Source organism: Microtus pennsylvanicus, chromosome 7 (assembly GCF_037038515.1).
Source record: "Microtus pennsylvanicus isolate mMicPen1 chromosome 7, mMicPen1.hap1, whole genome shotgun sequence".
NCBI classification, from domain to species: domain Eukaryota; kingdom Metazoa; phylum Chordata; class Mammalia; order Rodentia; family Cricetidae; genus Microtus; species Microtus pennsylvanicus.
In genome coordinates, this window is record NC_134585.1 from 33,495,366 (window position 1) to 33,513,564 (window position 18,199).

Here is an 18,199-nt window from a genome sequence, read left to right on the forward strand (position 1 = left end):
CCTGCTATTTGTTCCTAGTTTCTCTTTGTGATGGATATGCTGATTAATTTTTTTTTTATTGGTATTAGACTGGAAGTTGCAGCTTACTGATTTTCAATTGATCCATTTTTCAGCTTGAACACACTCGGCTGCGAACACAGTCACGGTAGGAGTTTCTATAGCAGCTCGTCATCCAGGACTGGCACAGGGAGTCACAGGCAGTGTGGCACCTCAGTTCACCCACACAGCAGCCACAGCAGCAAACATTCAGCTGACGTGGACAGTGTCAGAACCAAAAACAGCTCAAATATGTCAAGCAGGACTAATGCACAAGCAGCCGCCTCACAGGCTACAAGCAAAACAAGCCCCCTAGGCTTAGAGGCAAATGCAGTAACCCAAGGTCACACAGCAAACAGAAAGTCCAAAGGGACGAAGCAGAGCCAGCACAGCAGCCAGCACCATGGCCACAGCCCGTTGGAGCAGCACTCACAGCCTCCACCGCCAGTGCCTCAACACCAGGAGCCGCCACCTGAAAGGCTCTCTCCTGCTCCCCTCACACACTCTTCTCACCCAGAGCGAGCCAGCAACACACGGCACAGCTCAGAGGACTCCGACATCACAAGTCTCATAGAAGCCATGGACAAAGACTTCGACCACCATGACTCCCCACCCCTAGATGTGTTTACAGAGCAGCCTCCATCACCATTGTCAAAAAGCAAAGGTAATCTTCTCCCCCTTCAGAAGAACAAGCATGTCCGGGAGAAGGCCCAATCAAGAGCAGTCAGGATTGTGGTCAGTACAGGTAACTACTGTAGCAAGGGTTCCGTAGCTCATAGCCATTTCCTAGGTGAAGCGACAGATTTTCTGTGCCACAGGGCAAACAGAAACACCAATTGTCATGAAAGATAGAGCTGTACTCTCCACTTGCTTCTCCAAATCAGAAACCTGTTGGGTGGCATATCCTGGTGCCCCTTCGACTACCTACAATAGCTGTGTCACGGCCATTGTCAAATTGATTTTGTAAATGGGGCTAAAACCAAAACCATCTACCTTTTAACTCAAAAATAGGATTTCTGGCCATCCGTGGTGACACATCTGCAGTCCCTCCAGTACTGGTGAGGCAGAGGTGGAAAGGTTGTCACAGGTTGTCACAGGCTGGAGGCCAGCAGGGCTACACACTGACAACTCTTCTGTAAATAGGAAAGGGGGTGCAAAAGAAGCAAATGAGATACTGTGTGAAACCAAAAGAAGCTGGACCTACAGGACAGGGACAGCAGAGAGTGACAGCAGGGAAAACATGGATGTGCCGGAGAATGTGGGATTGGTGGGTTAGGGAAAGAGCTTTTGCCTGGAGGAACCTTACAATCAGGAAACGTGTGCACAAGGCCAGTTTTGGGGTAATGAGACAAATGCCCAAGCACGGTCTAACAGTGAGGCCTGAGTGTGAGGTTTCAGAGTAAACATTGTGGGCATGAACAGGTTCCGGGGTGCAGCCTTGGGTGCAAGGTGCTAAAGTATAATAGAAATAAAGCGTATTGACAGTGGCAAGGCCTCAGACTAGAGTAATCCAGACCCATGGAGTCTGGGAATTCAGAACTTTGGAAAGAAAGGTGACATGTAGACTATGTGATTCCCATGGCTACAAGCAGGCTTTCATCAGTCCAGCTGAAGTAGTGCCACCAAAACTCTTCAGTCATGGGACATTTCATTTTAAGCAAGTTAGGGGACAACAGGTATTTTTTTGGGGGAGTGGGGCAGGGTAGGAGGCCGCTAGATTTCACAGTTACGTAAGGTAGGAGACTGAAGGAGAAAAGATTCCCGTGAGTGTGGCATGTGGCTCCTCGTGGTGACTGGGTAAGTGCATGGGTTGCAGCAGGACCAGGCCAGGTGTCCTAGTTGCTTTTCTGTTTTTAAAACAAAACACCATGACCATGCAGTGCTTATGAAAGAAAGTATTTGTTTGGGGGCTTCATGATTGTCAAGGCAGGTAGCATGGCACTGGAGCAGGGGCTGAGTGCTCACGTCTTGAAGCAACAGCTGCAAAGCCAAGTGAGATTAATGTGGATTTGTGAAAAGCCTACCCCTAATCATTCCAAACAGTTCTACCAGATGGGGGCCAAGCGTTCAAATATATGAGCCTATGGGGACGTTCTTACTTAAACCAACACATCCCGTTCCCTGTCCCCATAGGTTTGAAACTGTTTCACGGTATAAAATGTATTTAATCCAACTTCAAAAGTCCCTGTTATAGTTGGTTGTTTTTTACTCTTTTGGGAACCTACCACCCAGCTCCCAAATAAATCACACGAAGTCTTATTCTTTCTTATGAATGCTGGGCCTTAACTTGGCTTGTTTCTAGCCAGCTTTTTTTTTAATTAATATTTATTGAGCTCTACATTTTTCTCTGCTCCCCTCCCTGCCTCTCCTCCCCACTTCAAGGTCCCCATGCTATCAATTTACTCAGAAGATCTTGTCTTTTTCTGCTTTCTATTTCCCATGTAGATTAGATCTATGTAAGTCTTAGTTTCTGCATTGTTGTCCAAGTTCTCTGGGATTGTGGTTTGTAGGCTGGCTTTCTTTGCTTTATGTTTAAAAAACCACCTATGAGTGAGTACATGTGATAATTGTCTTTCTGTGTCTGAGTTACCTCACTCAAAATAATGTTTTCTAGTTCCATCCATTTGCCTGCAAAATTCAAGCTGCCGTTATTTTTTTTTCTGCTGTGTAGTACTCCATTGTGTAAATGTACCACATTTTTCTTACCCATTCTTGGATCAAGGGGCATTTAGGTTGTTTCCAGTTCTGGCTAAGACAAACAAAACTGCTATGAACATAGTTGAGCACATGTCCTTGTGGCACGATTGAGCATCCTTTGGATATATACCCAAAAGTGGTATTACTGGGTCTTGAGGAAGGTTGTTTCCTAATTTACTGAGAAATCGCCACACTGACATCCAAAGGGGTTGTACCAGCTTACAGTCCCACCACCAATGCAGGAGTGTTCCCTTTACCCCACATCCTCTCCAGCATAAGTTGTCATCAGTGTTTTTGATCTTGGCCATTCTTACAGGTGTAAGATGGAATCTCCAAGTTGTTTTGATTTGTATTTCTCTGATGATTAAGGATGTTGAGCATTTCCTTAAATGTCTTTCAGCCATTTTAGATTCCTCTGTTGAGAGTTCTCTGTTTAGGTCTGTACTCCATTTTTTTTTTATTGGATTATGTGATCTTTTGGTGTCCAATTTCTTAAGTTCTTTGTATATTTTGGAGATCAGATTTCTGTGTGATGTGGAGTTAGTGAAGATCTTTTCCCATTCTGTAGGCTGTCACTTTGTCTTGTTGACCATGTCCTTTGCTTTACAGAAGCTTTTCAGTTTCAGGAAGTCCCATTTATTAATTGTTTCTCTCAGTGTCTGTGCTACTGGGGTTATATTTAGGAAGTGGTTCCCTGTGCCAATGGGTTCAAGTGTACTTCCCACTTTCTCTTCTATAAGGTTCAGTGTGGCTAGCTTTATGTTGAGGTCTTTGAATCATTTTAGCCAGCTTTTCTTAACTTAATTATCCCATTTATCTTTTGCCTCTGGACTTTTGCCTATCTCTATTTCTTTTCTTTCCTTCTTCCTCCGTGCCTGGCTGTGTGGCTGGATGGCATCCTCCTCATCTCCTTTTCTCACTCTTCAGTCTCTCTTCCCAGATCTCTCCTATTTATTCTCAGTCTGGCAACCCCACCTTTCTCCTGCCTTGCTATTGGTTGTTTAGCTCTTTATTAGACCAATCAAAGTAAAACAGCTTCACAGAATTAAAAAAATACAACACATCTTTGCATCATTAAGCAAATATTCCACAGGATAAACAAATGCAACACATCTTAAAATTATATTCTACAATACCCCCTACTCTTTCAGTTTCAACACAATTCAAAAATCCAAAGTCATCTTACAGGGATCAAAGCAGTCTCTTCACTGTGACCCTTATAAAATAAAAAAGCAAGTCATGCAAATCACATACTTCTAACATATAATGGCGTATAATATACATTACCATTCCAAAAGGGAGAAAAGGGAGCATAGTGAGGAAATACTGGACCAAAGCAAGACTGAAAACCAGCTGGGCAAGCTCTGTAGCTCCGCTCGATATCAAAGGGCTTCCATGGCTCTGCCCTTCCAGCTTTGCTGAAGACAGCTCACTTCTCTCTTGTTTGCTTCCACTCGCTGTGTGCAGCTCTCTCTGGCAGGCATCCTCCCGCTGTCATCGCAGCATCTTGGGGTCTCCAACGCTGTCCAGGCCTTTTTACTCCTGTATCCTCCACAACGGTAAAGCCAGAACCACCTGGTTGATGAGGATGCCTGTTTGGGACCTGCCCCCTTCTTGAATTACATTTTCATGAACTTTGACTTGTTGATTTGGGGGACCAGAAAAGGTCTAAAGGACCTTTTCCTTTTCCTAAATCTCCGAGGACATCACTTCCTTTATTTCATTTTCCGTCAGGCCTTCAAACTTACCTTTTTGAACATAGAACTTAGCTCCAACATTACATTTACTGGTGCTCTCTTTTTTTCCTCAAGTTACACATTTTGGGGTTGAGGGGCATGGGTATTTTGTTTTGTCTTGCCCTGTTTGCTCGCTTTCATTGTAGGTCTGCATAGGAGTAGTCACTAGTAACCATGAGAAATTGGGCTGTTTGGAATCTCTACCAGCAAAATTAGTCCCAGACTCTCCAGTTCAGCCTCAAGCAGATTCTTAAGGCAAGGGCAAAAAGCAACCACTTTCTGTGACAAAGGGTTTTAGCACCTCCAGGTGATGCACAGAGAGGTTCATCGTATAGTTTCACCCCTGACATTCTGTCACCCCACACATTCCAGAAGTGCCCGTGATTTTTTTCAAAGCTCTGTCACTTTCTGGCAGATATTTTCAGACCAGTTTGCTAGATCGGCCAAGTCTCTGCATATTCCCCAAACTGTACCTGTAAGAGGAATGTAGTCCAGTGCGTATCGGCTGCCACTCAAACTCCTCACAAAGCCAACCCCAATTTGGATAACTTTAAGTCAAGAAGGGAAAAAGTGGAGAAAGAAGAATCTAGGTTCTCTCCCAAACAAAACTTTACAAGTTTGGCTTTGGGTTTGAAGCTGTTTGGATCAAGTGTTGTTTTCACTCTGACTTTCCATCCCCAGGGAAAGGAAAATCTCTTCAACAACGCAAGGCTAAGCCTCCAAAGAAGCAAGAAGAGAAGGAGAAGAGGACAAAGGGAAAGTCCCAGGAGGACGAGCTAAAGGACACCCTGGCTGATGACGACAGCTCCTCCACCACCACAGAGACCTCCAACCCCGACACAGAACCACTCCTCAGGGAGGTATGTGGGTGCTCTGTGGAGACCTCAGGCCACCGAGCTCATACAAACTCATGTCTCATGTACCCTGTCACTCCTACTAAACTTGTGTCCTCGGTGTTTTCAGGCATGCCTACACCCTTCTCCCTGCAGAAACCACCCTAGCTCTGGGATCTGATGATTACTTAGAAACTCAGACACTGCTGAAAAGTTGGAGAGCAGCCAGGATAGTAATCACAGAGGGAAATACCTGAACCCATTCAGTGTAGTTTTTCTGGAAACAGGGTTTCAGTAACAGCTCACCGCCCAGGTAGGGGCAGCAGTGACTCCCAGAGGGAGTAGGGCCCAGATACCATTAGTGGTCACCTGGAACCAGAGCCCATTCCAGGACACATCAGCACATGGAGAGCATGTCCCATCCTTTGAGTCCGCAGCTGATGGGTGATTTAACATTCAAAACAATACTGCTGAACAACTAGCATGTCACAGCCGTGCACAGTCGAGCAGTGTGAGTTGTAAAGGCTGTGCAGAAAAACAGGCTCTGACCATACCGTGGCATTTTCCATTTTCAGTGAGTGTATTCAGATTTAAGATGGTCTATGCAGTACTTAATACTTAGGGACCAGAATCTGGCTTCTGGTTTCCATCTGTTGGCCCATCTGTGTCCACTGGGTGATTTAATGTTTTACATCAGGCACACAAGTAACATCTCACATAGGTCCTCCTGTCCCCTCTGCATTTCCTTGCAGTTGGCCTAGTGCTCTGTCTACTTTCATATGATTTGTAATTTGTACTGGGCCATTGAACTTGGTTCCTGTGTTAGCAAATAATCAGAGAAACTGGGTACCTGCTACTAGCCTTGAGTGGAGTCCCAGCAGTGTCAGTATTTGGAGAGCATTTTCACCCTAGGACTTTGCCTACCTTCCAGCCTCTTTCCCCATCACCCTCAATGTCTCTTCTCTGGCTAACTCAGCCACCATCATTCTCTCTATACCATTAGCATCATTCCCACCTCGCTTGTTCATGCCTTCTGTTCCCACATCCTCTATATCATTTGCTTCTTCACTGACAAGACTCTGAGCTCACCCTTCCAAGTCTCATGCCTGGCTAGTCTTCCCTTAGATGGACTTTATTCCTGCTGCCCAGCACTCTGTATTTACTAATGACTGGTCTCAGTGTGTGTGTTGTCCATATCATGGCATCCCTGTTCTACCCATTCTTTGACCAAATGTGTATTGAACACCTAAGGGCCAGGCACTTGGGTAGCAATGCTGGACAGAAGCTCTTTTCTTAACGAGCTCTTGGGCTGGAGAGCCGTGTCTCCGCTCTTAAAGGATGGCGCACAACCTTCAAGAGAGCTCTTGCTCTATGCCCTACAACCAACCACAGATTCAGAAAGCACTTGAATGATTCTAAATAATCCCTGAAGGCATAGGATAGGTAGAAGGGGGACCAGATTAATTTACTGTCAACAGCTAAGTAAACTGACTTGCTAAGTTTAGACTGCATGTTAACCACACTGAGGCTGGACTGATGGTGGGTTATGCTTCTCCCATGCTTGACCCCCACACCCATGGCTGACCACTTTGCCCATGGGCCCAGGCACCCTGGGTCAGTGATGAACCAGGTTGTTTTTGTACACTGCCCACAATGTGTATAGCTCCCCAGGCAGCATCAGCAGTCTTTGAGTGGATTCACAGCCCGGTCAGGAGACAGCTCCTCTAGGCTCATATGTGGATATGTTGACATATCACATTACTTCAGAAATGCTCATTGCATGTTTTCCAGTCTGGCTGAGGGCCAGAAGCTGCAATGGCCAGTTTTGTAGCATGGGCTTTACAATACAGCTTAGATTGCCTGCCCAGGCAAGGCTGCTCAGTCAAGTTGGGCATAACAAATCCTCCATGCTCTGCTATGACCTGGGGACATTTTCACAGCTCTGGCAACACTGTTGCCATGTGTGTCTCCCTCTAGATTTGATGGCCCCGCTGCCTGGCACTAAGGTGATATAGGTGATAAGCCAGTAAATGTGAGCTGAATAGGTGGATGGATATCCATACTCCACCTCCTGGTGGAGAGGGTGGAGAGCTGTACATACACCACAGCACTGTGGCCAGCTGCAGTGGACGACTAGGTGTGAGCATGCAAGGTGCCTCCCTGACGCTCTCCTGGTCTGAGCTTTGGCTTTGTAACATAGTCTTTGCTGGATTTTTCTTACAAGTAGAGACAAAGTTTTACTTCCTACTAATTGGTGCTACCACTGCCCACCTCTTGTTAGGACATGCATATAAAACTAAATGACCTTTATAATTCAGAGTCATCAGAATACAATTACATTAGGTTAAAAACAGCTGGCAAATTGACAGCTGTAGCAGATATCAAGAAAGGAGTTTAGAGGGACAGGCGTAGTGGTATACAGCTTTAATCCCAGCACTTAGGAAGCCCAGATGAACATTGAACTCAAGGCCAAGCCTGATCTACATAGGAAGTTCCAGGCCAGCAAGGAGCTACACAGTGAGGTGCTCTCTGAAAAAGAGGGGATTGTTATTTCTACATATTTGACATATAATAGCTGTTTCCTTAGATTTTGTGTCTTCGTCTCAAAAAACATTTTCAGTCATTTTATTAATCTTTCTGAGCAACTACATTTATTTGCATCTTTTACAGGATACAGAAAAGCAAAAGGGAAAACAAGCCATGGCAGAAAAACACGAAAGCGAAATGTCTCAAGTGAAGCAAAAAAGCAAAAAGCTTTTAAATGTTAAGAAAGAAATCCCAACAGATGTGAAAGGCAGGTGAGTGCCATTTCCTAAGTGGTTTGGGCCGCAAAAGCCAAGGGCTATGTTATGCTCCTCTTGGGTTCTGATGTGCTGGTTAGGGACCTCCACCTGCTTCTGGCACCAGATGTGTAGAGGGCAGGGTTAGCAATCTGTTGTAAGAGTTTGGGTTAATTTATTCCCAGGCTGAGACCCTAGTGGCTCTCAGTTGTGCAGAGGGAACGAACGGTGGTTCAGCTACAGCAGGAGTCTACAACTTTTCTCAAGAGCAGCTTGGAGCCTGCTACATCAGTAACCCAGGGGTGTAGTTGGGATCTAGAATTCTGTGCTGTAGACCTTGGAAGAGCTTACTCTTACCTAAAACATGTTCAGGGAGGTGTCAGCTGTAGGGATGAGACACTCGACCGTGGAAGAATTCCAGTACCCACAGGGCAGACCTTTTAGGGAGGCTTTCTCTAGACTGTTCACCAAGAAAATGAATTTGACTAAGATTTACTCCTATTTTCATTGAACAGGGAGGGATAGTGTCTTTCTGATAAACTAATTTCAGTGTTAGCACCGTGGGAGCTGACGGAGAAGTGACGTGGGAAGGAGGGAAGGGCAAAGACTTGTCTTGCCACTGTTAGCCTGAGCCTTATTCATGAGGGAGGCTTCGGATATTACCCTAGAGCTGCTGTTGTCAAGATGGCTGCCCCCATCCCGATGCCTGAGCCACATGACTGCTGTTGTCTGGTTTTTTTCCCCACTAAATGAGTAGACTATTATCAGGTCCAATCTTGAAAACTGTTTAGATCTGAACCACCTTTCTAGTTCGCCCTTGTAGATGGAATCACTTCAAGTCAATTGGCTGTTGTCCATTTTACTTAAAAGGCTTAATTTTTTTCTGGAAACCATCTGGCTTAATTTAGGAATTTTGAATTAGCAAAAAATAAAATAGTTTGGCACCCTTTTCTCTTAAAAGCCTATTAATTTTACAGTGTCAGAGTTAAGTTTGTAAAACAGACACCCCCACAGTTCTAGATGATTTACCCAAATATAACCTACCCAGCCTCCACCAGGGGCTGGGTGCCTGTGTCTTCAGAGTCTTCTGCCATTTTTAGAATGTTGAATTTTAAAATAAGTATGCCAGCCAGGAGTGGAAGAAGGTCAGAAAGAAGCTTATGTAGCACTGTGGTATTTGTAGTCTTGCCCGTAAATGGTGGTTTTGGTGTTTTATTTTATTTTGGTTTTGTTTCAGTTTGTTATACTACTTAAATTTTTATTTATCTGGGCTAACAGAGACCATCTGGTTGGTTTGGTTATCTCTTTAATTTCAGAAATACTTACGGAATCTGGCCTGGTGCCACGTGTCCTTAATCTCAGCACTTGGGCGGCAGAGGCAGGCAGTTTTGTGCGAGGTCACACACACAAGGGTTGGACAGGAAGCATACTCAAGTAAACCTGAGAGGCCCAGCCCCAGAAATACCCATGCAAAGCTGAGTGTGCTTGTGCATCTGTTACTTCTAGCTAGTCAAAGGGTGAAGAGCCTCAAAACTCAGGGACTAGCCTGAGCTGCACAGCAGCTTCACAGCCAACTTGAATGACTCAATAGGTCTCTGTCTTAAAGAAAATGCTGAGGCTGTAGCTCAGTGGTAGCGAGAGTAACTAACATGCACACAAAGCCCTAGATTTAGTGCCCAGCCCTGGAAGAGAAGAAAATAAAATGTGCACAGGCTTTGCATATTTGTGCCCAAAAGCCAAGCTGTCGGTTTTTCTGACATTAACAGCCAGCACTGGTGATTCCGCCCCAGGAGCCACTGCCTAGGTATAGCCAGATTCCCAAGTCCAAAGCCTGACCTTGGTGGGTGTCACAGAAACAGCTTTGTAAAGAACACCTTTGTCACCCACAGGTGGTACTGCTCCTGCTACCTTATTTGAGTTGCTGTCTAGTTCTGCAGTGATTGGAAGTTGGCTCCTGCTCTTGTCAGATTTCTGTTGGAGAATACATTTAGGAGCTTCATGGTAGCACATGTCCTGGAAAGGCTCACCCAAAGCACAGCTGCCCTTGCTGACTCCATGCAGCAAGTTCATGCACACATTTCCCAAAGCAGGCATTCAAACCCTTCATCTGTCTCCAAATATGCACCTCAGCATACTGCCTACACTCAAGACTGCAGAGGTTAGACCCTCAAGTACACGGGTGCACACACACACACCAGCAGTTCCAGAACATTTAGAGCTGAGAGTCCCAGGTGCAGAACTGGGCAGGCCCCCTCAGGAAAGCCTCTTAATAAGGCCTGTAGTTGAACTGTGGTGTGATTATGCTCTTAGTGACGCACATCCTTGCTACAAACAACAGGATAAATTGATGTCTGCCATCCTCATTTGTCTTTCAGTTCCTTCGAGCTACCATATACTCCCTCACTGGAAAATAAACAGCGTAGAAATCTCCCAACCAAGATTCCTCTTCCAACTACACTAACAAGTGGAACCAAATCACGAAATCCACAGAAAACGAAAGGTATTGTCATGTCGATCACAGAGATGTTTTCATAACTACCTAGTGGCTAGTAGCCCATCTGTAGCTGCTAGTCATATAAAAAGCCAAGGCCAGATTGAAGATTTATTGAAGCAGACTCATGAAAGAAAAACCTCCCCCCATTAACTCTCCTTTCTGAATTCCGTGCAGGTACAAGTAAGTTAGTGGATAACAGGCCAGTTGCCCTCTCAAAATTCCTCCCCAGCAGTCAAGAACTAGGAAACACCAGTAGCTCAGAGGGTGAAAAAGACTCTCCTCCTCCAGAGTGGGATGCTGTGCCAGTTCACAAGCCCAGCAGCTGTAAGTATGGGTTTAGAAGTCGCTGTGTTCCGTGTGCTCCAGATGCTGCAGGCTGGGAAGTTGTTTCTAGAAGAGACGTTGTAGGTGGCCCACTATAGCCAACAAGAGCTCAGAGTGCATCTGTCTGGCCAGTCACTCCCAGCTTCCCAACACAGGCTGTCTAGAGGTCTCTCACTCTCCCCCTAACCTTGACTCAAATTTGGTAAGCTCGCTTTACTAAAGTAGGGTAGAAGTCTTTGCCCTTCCAGCCTGACATGGAGACTAAAGAACCAAAAAAAAGGAGGTCCTAAGAGAGTAGTTCTCAACCTGTGTGTTGCAACCTCTTGAGGGTTGAACAACCCTTTCGCGGGGGTAGCACATCTGATATTTACATTATGATTCATAATATTAGCAAAATTAGTTATGAAGTAGCAGCTAACATGATTTTATGGTTGGGGGTCACTACAACATGAGAAACTGTTATTAATGGCCCCAGCACTAGGGAGGTTGAGAACCACTGTCCTAAGAGCTGGGCTGGGTAGGGGAAGATACTCACCAAGCAGGCCGCTTTTACCAGACAAAATGCTCCATGGAGTCTGCTGCCACAAGGTAGTGAGATGTCCTCACAAGTCTGGTCATTCAGGGGCCTGGAACTGGTGGTGCATCCCTGTTGGGAGAATGACTGCATCCTTAGAGGGCCTGGAGCCCTTAGCTGGGCCTTTGACCTTGACTTACGTCAAGGAAGCAGGATTGTGGTCTCCAGGTTCAATTTCAGAGGACTGTTCTGAGGCTAGTAAATGAAGCTCTTTGACTTATCTGAACAACTCCATGGAACCAAGCACCAGAGAAGTGGGATTCCCCTTCTAGCCACCGACCCTAGCCAGCAGCATCCACGGTGGGAGGGCAGTAGGCTCCAGCTCCAGAGACTTCAGGTGTGTGCCTCAGGAGGGAAGCAACAGGAGATGGGCTCCGCAGCTTCTGCCAAGTTTTTCTCAGCCAGAGCTCCTTGGCCGACTGAGGGAAACCTGATACCCAAGGCCAGTGTCTGTGCCACCCTTTGTGCTTTCCTAGTTAGAGAAAACTTTGGCCTGCTGCCAGGCCCTATAGCCTCTTCTCCCCACCAGCCTCACTGCATAGCTCTACCAAGGAAGGCTGCGCTGCCTCTGAAAAGAGTGTCCAGTTCATGCTGTCATGGTTCCTTTCTGACACGTCCACTGCCTTCGTTTCCATTCTTCCTGCTCCTCCCTTTGATCTTGGATCGCACTAAGTCTGAGTCAGGACAAAGTTATAGCAGGAACTGTATGCCGTGTATCCACTTGGCAGCCCTTAGCTGGAACTTTGTTTTGATCAGGGTTTCTATTGCTGTGAGAACCACCATGACCATAAGCAACTTGGGAGGAAAGGATTTGTTACATTTGCATATAGTCTGCACAAAGGCAGTCCCGGCAGGAACCTGGAGGCGGGGCAGAGGCTGTGGAGAGGAGCACTGTTTCCTCACTCAGTCAGGACCACCTCAGGGAGTAGGGGCGGTTCTCTACCTGCATGAAATGATGTGAGGTTTGGACTCCTCTCTTCTCCAGCTTCGGGCCCTATTCCAGAAGCCTTGTTCTGGCCTCTCAGTTTCTTTCCATCTGTATTTGTCAAGTCCACCTTCAGTGCTTCTCCCTCCCCCTCCTCTGTCCACACACACAGCTTCCCCTGGACAGCGCTCAGGAGAAAGAAGCCATCAGAGGGCGCTAGGCAGCTTGTCTGCACTGTCACAAAATTCCCGAGAAGAAACCTGGGCTCACAGTGGCAGTCAGCCCACTGCCAGCTGACTGTCGCTTTTAGGTCTGTAGCAAAGCTGCTCAGCTCTTGGCGGCTTGGGAGCAGAGAGAAGAGGGTACAGGGGAAATGTGCCCTTCAAGGTCACACCCCAACTTCCACTGACAGCCCTCACACTGAGCACTGCTGTGGACCAAGCCTCCAACACAGGAACCTTTGGACAGATTTCCTACCCAAGCCAAACCAGAGCGTGGCCTACTCCCAGTACTGATTTTTCACCAGGGGAAGGTCAGAGAAGGTGCCACACAGAAGTGAACAGAGAGGGTCTGTGCATTTGTACGGAAGTCCCTTCAACAGCAATGTGTGGGATAAGCATACTGGACTCTGAACAACTCAGGCAAGAAGTTCACACACACACATATATACATATACATACATACACACACACACCATTTGCGATAACAGCAGAGCAGCTACAGAGAGGTCAGCCACCTCTGTGGTCAAGAGTGAGGGTGGGTGGGCAAGCAAGTGCTTGCATTCCTTGAAAGCCCAAGGACACAGAGATTCGAATTTCCTCTTTCTCTTTGGAACCTTTAGATGGAATGCAGAGTCTTAACTTGAGCTGGGTGGTAGTGGCATACATCTCTAATCCCAGCACTCAGAAGGCATAGACAGATGGATCTCTGTGAGTTCAAGACCAGCCTGGTCTACGGCATTCAAGGACAGGCTCCAAAGTTAGAAAAAACAAAAAGTTAATTTTTTTTCTTTATAGAAGCAGTTGAATTTCATATTTTTAGAATATCAAAAACAACTGATTTTTGAGGAGTCCAGATTAAAATGCCACATTAATGGGACCTTTTGTTCATTTCCAGCTACTGACAGTCTTTATAAACTGTCTCTGCAAACCCTCAATGCAGACATTTTCTTAAAACAACGCCAGACCTCACCAACACCGGCCTCACCATCTCCGCCCACCGCTCCCTGCCCTTTCACATCCCGCGGCAGCTACAGCAGCATTGTCAACAGCTCCAGCAGGTAGGCCCGCTGCTCACACCTGACATCACCTGGTTGTCATTGACACACTTGGCCAACACACACTTGGTTTGTTGCAGCTGACAGACCGCATTTTTCAATCCTAAGGTTTTTTTTCCTGGGGTCAGCTTTTCCTGTTTCAGGCACCTGACCCCAGCAGTGATCTTACCTGTAGATATACAAGTCTGTTAAGTGTTCTAGAATCGTGTTCTCATCCAAGAGCCAGGCAAGCATTCCAGCAACTGAAAGCTTTAACCTAAAGGACAACAGTGAATTGAAGACCTCAGAGTACGTGGCTTGGTAGCCAGAAGGGTCTGTCACTGTTGTATAAGGTGCAGTGTAAACGACATGTGCTCAGAGGCCAACACTATCTCTGTACCATACAGGCTCACTTCCTGCTGCTTCCAGAGCAGTGGGGCCTTACTTGCCTGGGACCCTCACTGTTTGTAATCATGTCCAGGGGAAGGAGGCTGAGAATGGACCCGTTCTGTCTGTCAGCGCCAACAGTTAGCTGATGTTCTGACAGGTTTCTTTGCTAGGTGGCCTCCTTCAGATTTTTTAAAATGTGATCTCCACCTTTTCCACGTCCCTAAATTGTGATACCCGCCCTGGTCTCTTTCCTAGCTTTCTCAGAAACCCCTAATTATCTGTGTGATTAAGCTGTGTTGCCCACGGCTTAGCTGTGCTCTGAGCCATCCTGGACTGTCATCCCGGGTCTGAAGCAGCACCCCACCCCAGGTGTCTGCTGCTCCTGCTCCCCCTTGCTGGAGGCCCCAGTGAGAGAGCACTCTCTTTCCTTCTTGTTGGGGGCCCCCCAGTGAGAGAGCACTCTCTTTCCTTCTTGCTGGGGGCCCCCCAGTGAGGGAGCACTCTTTCCTTCTTGCTGGGGGCCCCCCAGTGAGGGAGCACTCTCTTTCCTTCTTGCTCAAGTGACACAAAAGCAAAGCAGCCCAGTGGGAGCAAAAGCAAGTTGACAAAGGCTGCCTCTCTCCCGGGCAAGAATGGCAACCCCACCTTTGCTGCAGTCACCGCAGGCTATGACAAGAGCCCAGGTGAGTGACCTCTCCATGGCCTGTGACACCTGAACAGTGGGTGTGACGGGTGGGCTTTGTCCAGCTTTGTCTTGCACTGATGCAGAGTCCTTGTTGCAGGAGGGAATGGCTTTTCTAAAATGTCTTCAAACAAATCAGATTTTTCCAGCAGCCTTGGCATTTCTCACATTCCTGTTGACAGCGATGGCTCAGACAGGTATGTGGCCCACTCTTCCTCCGTAGAGAAGTTGAGATTCCCTGGGTTAAGTGGGCATTTTTCCTACGTACGCAGCATCCACTTTGTAGGGCTCCCTTTGTCTTTACTTCCATATCTGAGTCTCTCCTTGGGAAGCTGGGAGATGGGCCCATTGAACTAACCATCATCCATTTTGTGTATTTTCCCTCATACCATTCAGCTCGGGTTTGTGGAGTCCTGTCAGCAATCCAAGCAGCCCCGACTTCACCCCCCTCAATTCGTTCTCGGCCTTTGGAAATTCTTTTAACCTAACAGGTGGTAAGTATTTAACCCTAGGAAGCCTATAGACAGGAAGTGTCTGTCTGACATGGTAGACACTTTGTAGAGAAGTGGCAGCCATCGAGGCAGGGAATATCTTTTCCACTTGCATCAGCTGCTGCTAAGTTATGTGCAGCTCTCGGGTGCAGGTTGGACTTTGCTGTGGTAGAGGGCTTCTGGGAACCCAGCATGCAACACAGCAGCCATGTGGAAGGGTCCTCCCTGATACCCCTGCTCAGTGCATAGCAGGACACGGTGCCACAGTCAAGCTGTGCCCAGCACAGGCCTAAGAGCTTCTAAGAGAGCGCCTATGTCTTCCAGGCACAGTGTGAGTTTGCATTAGTCACAAGGTCGGTGTTGGACAGTTGCATCTGGTGTCATCTAGTCATGAGTTATATGTTCAGATCGTGTGCCCTGTGCCTGAGATGCTGGGAACATCCTAGAACACCACAAAATGTGGTGGGAGCTGACGAGGAGTGTGGGCGGCACTGAGTGCGCCGCATCTCATCCCAGTGGTTGCAGTGGACTTGACACACTCTCTCGTATCTCAGCAGTTTTCAGCAAACTCGGGCTGCCGAGATCTTGCAGTCAGTCATCCCAGAGAAGTTGGAATGAATTCAACAGCGGCCCCTCCTACCTTTGGGACTCTCCAGCAACAGACCCCAGCCCGTCCTGGCCAGCCAGTTCCAGCTCACCAACCCACACAGCCACTGTGAGTACTCACACTCCATCCCTCCTCTTCTTTCCCAGTGTTGCCCTCATGTGGACTGTGCTGTAGCCTCAAACAGCAAAGAGCACCATGCATAGGAAAGGCCACATTTCGGGTTCCACTGTTGTCTCGTGTTCTGTCCCATGGCCACTGTGCCCTTCACACACATTAATTGGGACACTATGAGAAACTGAACAGCGCAGTCAGGTCCTGACTTCCCTCCTTACAGATGTAAGCCTCTTTCCTCCTGGTGAACTAGAGCCCAGGTGTGACTCCGCCATCCAAGGCTCAAGCGACATGGCCCCACCCTGCCATGGCAAGCTGGGGAGTCACGTGTACTTTGTCTCTGTGAAACACTTCTCTTTCAGCGTCTCTGTACATTTGCTTCTAAGCTAAATTTTCTGTAGACATTATGCTCCAAAAAGGTTCTCTTGCCAAGAAAATGAGTTCATCCTTCACAAAACAATGGCACCAAAAAAAAACAAAAAACAAAAATATGATCTAGCTGCAACTTTGCCTCAGAAAACCCTAAACCACACACGAGTGGTAGGTGGAAAATGCATGAGCTTTATAGGTTTGCCTGCTAAGGAGCCCAAAACCTGCCTCCTAGGTAATAATTCTGGCATCGTTTTCTACAGCACCTTAATCATTCTCTGCACACAGCAGGTAGTCATCAGTCTGTCCTGAAGCTTTGCAAGCCTCTTTCCCACGCTACATGTTTAGCTTTGCATCTTGGTCAAAGTCAGGACCCACATAGGTGCCTGTGCCCCAAGGACACCTATGCATAAAAAGCAGGCTGACCGTGCTGGGTCCACCTGCTGGGCTTCACCAGCCTTCATGAAATGTCACAACACCTGCTCACATCCCGCTGTGGCTAATATATGGAATATGCTTTAAAATAAATAAAAACAAGAGAAGTCTGGGCCACTCCATTCATGTATGATCCTGACTCCCTGCTGCTGGGCCCACCTCATGCTCACCGTTGGGTGTCTCTGTTTTGTCGCAGTCCATCCTTGGCAATGCCAGTGGCCTGTGGTCCACCACTCCGTTTAGCAGCTCAATCTGGTCCAGCAACCTCAGCAGTGCCCTTCCGTTCACCACTCCAGCAAACACGCTGTCCAGCATCGGCCTCATGGGCACGGAAAACTCCACCACTGCCCACGCTCCTTCCGCCTCTGCTCCAGCTGACGACTTGGGACAGACCTACAACCCCTGGCGGATATGGAGCCCCACAATCGGAAGAAGAAGCTCTGACCCTTGGTCTAATTCGCACTTCCCTCATGAAAATTAAAATTAAGCAAAAAACAAAAGTGGGGGCCCCTCATCTAGATCATGATATGCCAGTTTCCAAGACATCGTCGAAGGCCCTCACTGCTGTCGCTTCCCTCTCCCCCTCCCTCCTCTTTGCAGGGCAGGCTCGTTCCACTCGCTCCTTTCAGATCTTTCTTGCAATTATGATACTCTGAGATTTGCTGTTGTGCTTGTAGACAAAAGTCTGGACTCAGCCACAATCTACAGCCTGTCCATCTGAAATCTTGACTCGCCCAGTTCCCCACCTGTCTCTTCCCTGCTTTCTTTATCTGTAAGAACACAAATTTGGCATTACAGTTAAGGGAGTAATTTGAGTTGATTGACAAGTCCTGGCATGTGACAATTTTACTAAATTACCAAGTTTGGTTTTTAATAATTTCACAATATTATGCGCCAAGATCTAATTTTAAAAATGTATGAGGACTTTGTGCTGAAAATACAGAGTATTTTTTTAAAGTAAGGCTATCTTGGTGTAAAAGCAGATTACGAAACGTAAGCCAGCGTAAGAGCAGTGGCTGAATGTAGATCATCCAGTGGAGACCGCACGCATTTCTGTGCTGTTTGTACTTGAGGTGTGTACCATTTGTACACCTGAATTTATTTTAAAGAGGGACTGAAATGCACATAGCCAAGTCTTGACATTACAAGATTGTGTATTTCTTAAATACAACTTTGTGTTGTACTTTGAAATAAATGATGCTTTTTTCAAAAGCCTCGAATTGTTTTGTTCAGTTTTCTTAATATGCAGTATGCATTTCACACCACGGAGGGGCATGGTGTCGTAGCATGGCACTTTGGAGTTCACAGGTTAAAGTGGTATCTGGTTTCTCACAGCTACAGGCAGCTGTGGTGCTAAAAATTTTCCTGGTGACCATGGAAGATCCCTGACAGAAAATTACCCAGAAGCCTGTTTAGATCCATCCAGGGAGAGGCTTTTCCTCCACCTCTAGCCAAAACAG

At 46.9% G+C, this 18,199-nt stretch overlaps 1 protein-coding gene across 2 annotated transcripts in view; it reads left to right on the top strand.

Moving 5' to 3' along the window:
* Positions 1-17,951, top strand: part of Tmem131 (transmembrane protein 131) — a 154,825-nt gene extending 136,874 nt beyond the window's left edge. The window contains exons 31-41 of one of the 2 annotated variants that reach the window (XM_075980433.1): positions 114-700; positions 5,151-5,329; positions 7,973-8,100; positions 10,458-10,582; positions 10,751-10,900; positions 13,516-13,678; positions 14,606-14,727; positions 14,827-14,923; positions 15,123-15,220; positions 15,772-15,932; positions 16,936-17,951. In XM_075980433.1, the coding sequence (XP_075836548.1) occupies positions 114-700; positions 5,151-5,329; positions 7,973-8,100; positions 10,458-10,582; positions 10,751-10,900; positions 13,516-13,678; positions 14,606-14,727; positions 14,827-14,923; positions 15,123-15,220; positions 15,772-15,932; positions 16,936-17,220 (2,095 nt within the window). In that variant the 3' untranslated portion in view covers positions 17,221-17,951. The remainder of the gene's footprint in view (positions 1-113; positions 701-5,150; positions 5,330-7,972; positions 8,101-10,457; positions 10,583-10,750; positions 10,901-13,515; positions 13,679-14,605; positions 14,728-14,826; positions 14,924-15,122; positions 15,221-15,771; positions 15,933-16,935) is intronic. The other variant, XM_075980432.1, reaches the window with a different exon arrangement.
* The last annotated feature ends 248 nt before the right edge of the window (positions 17,952-18,199 follow it).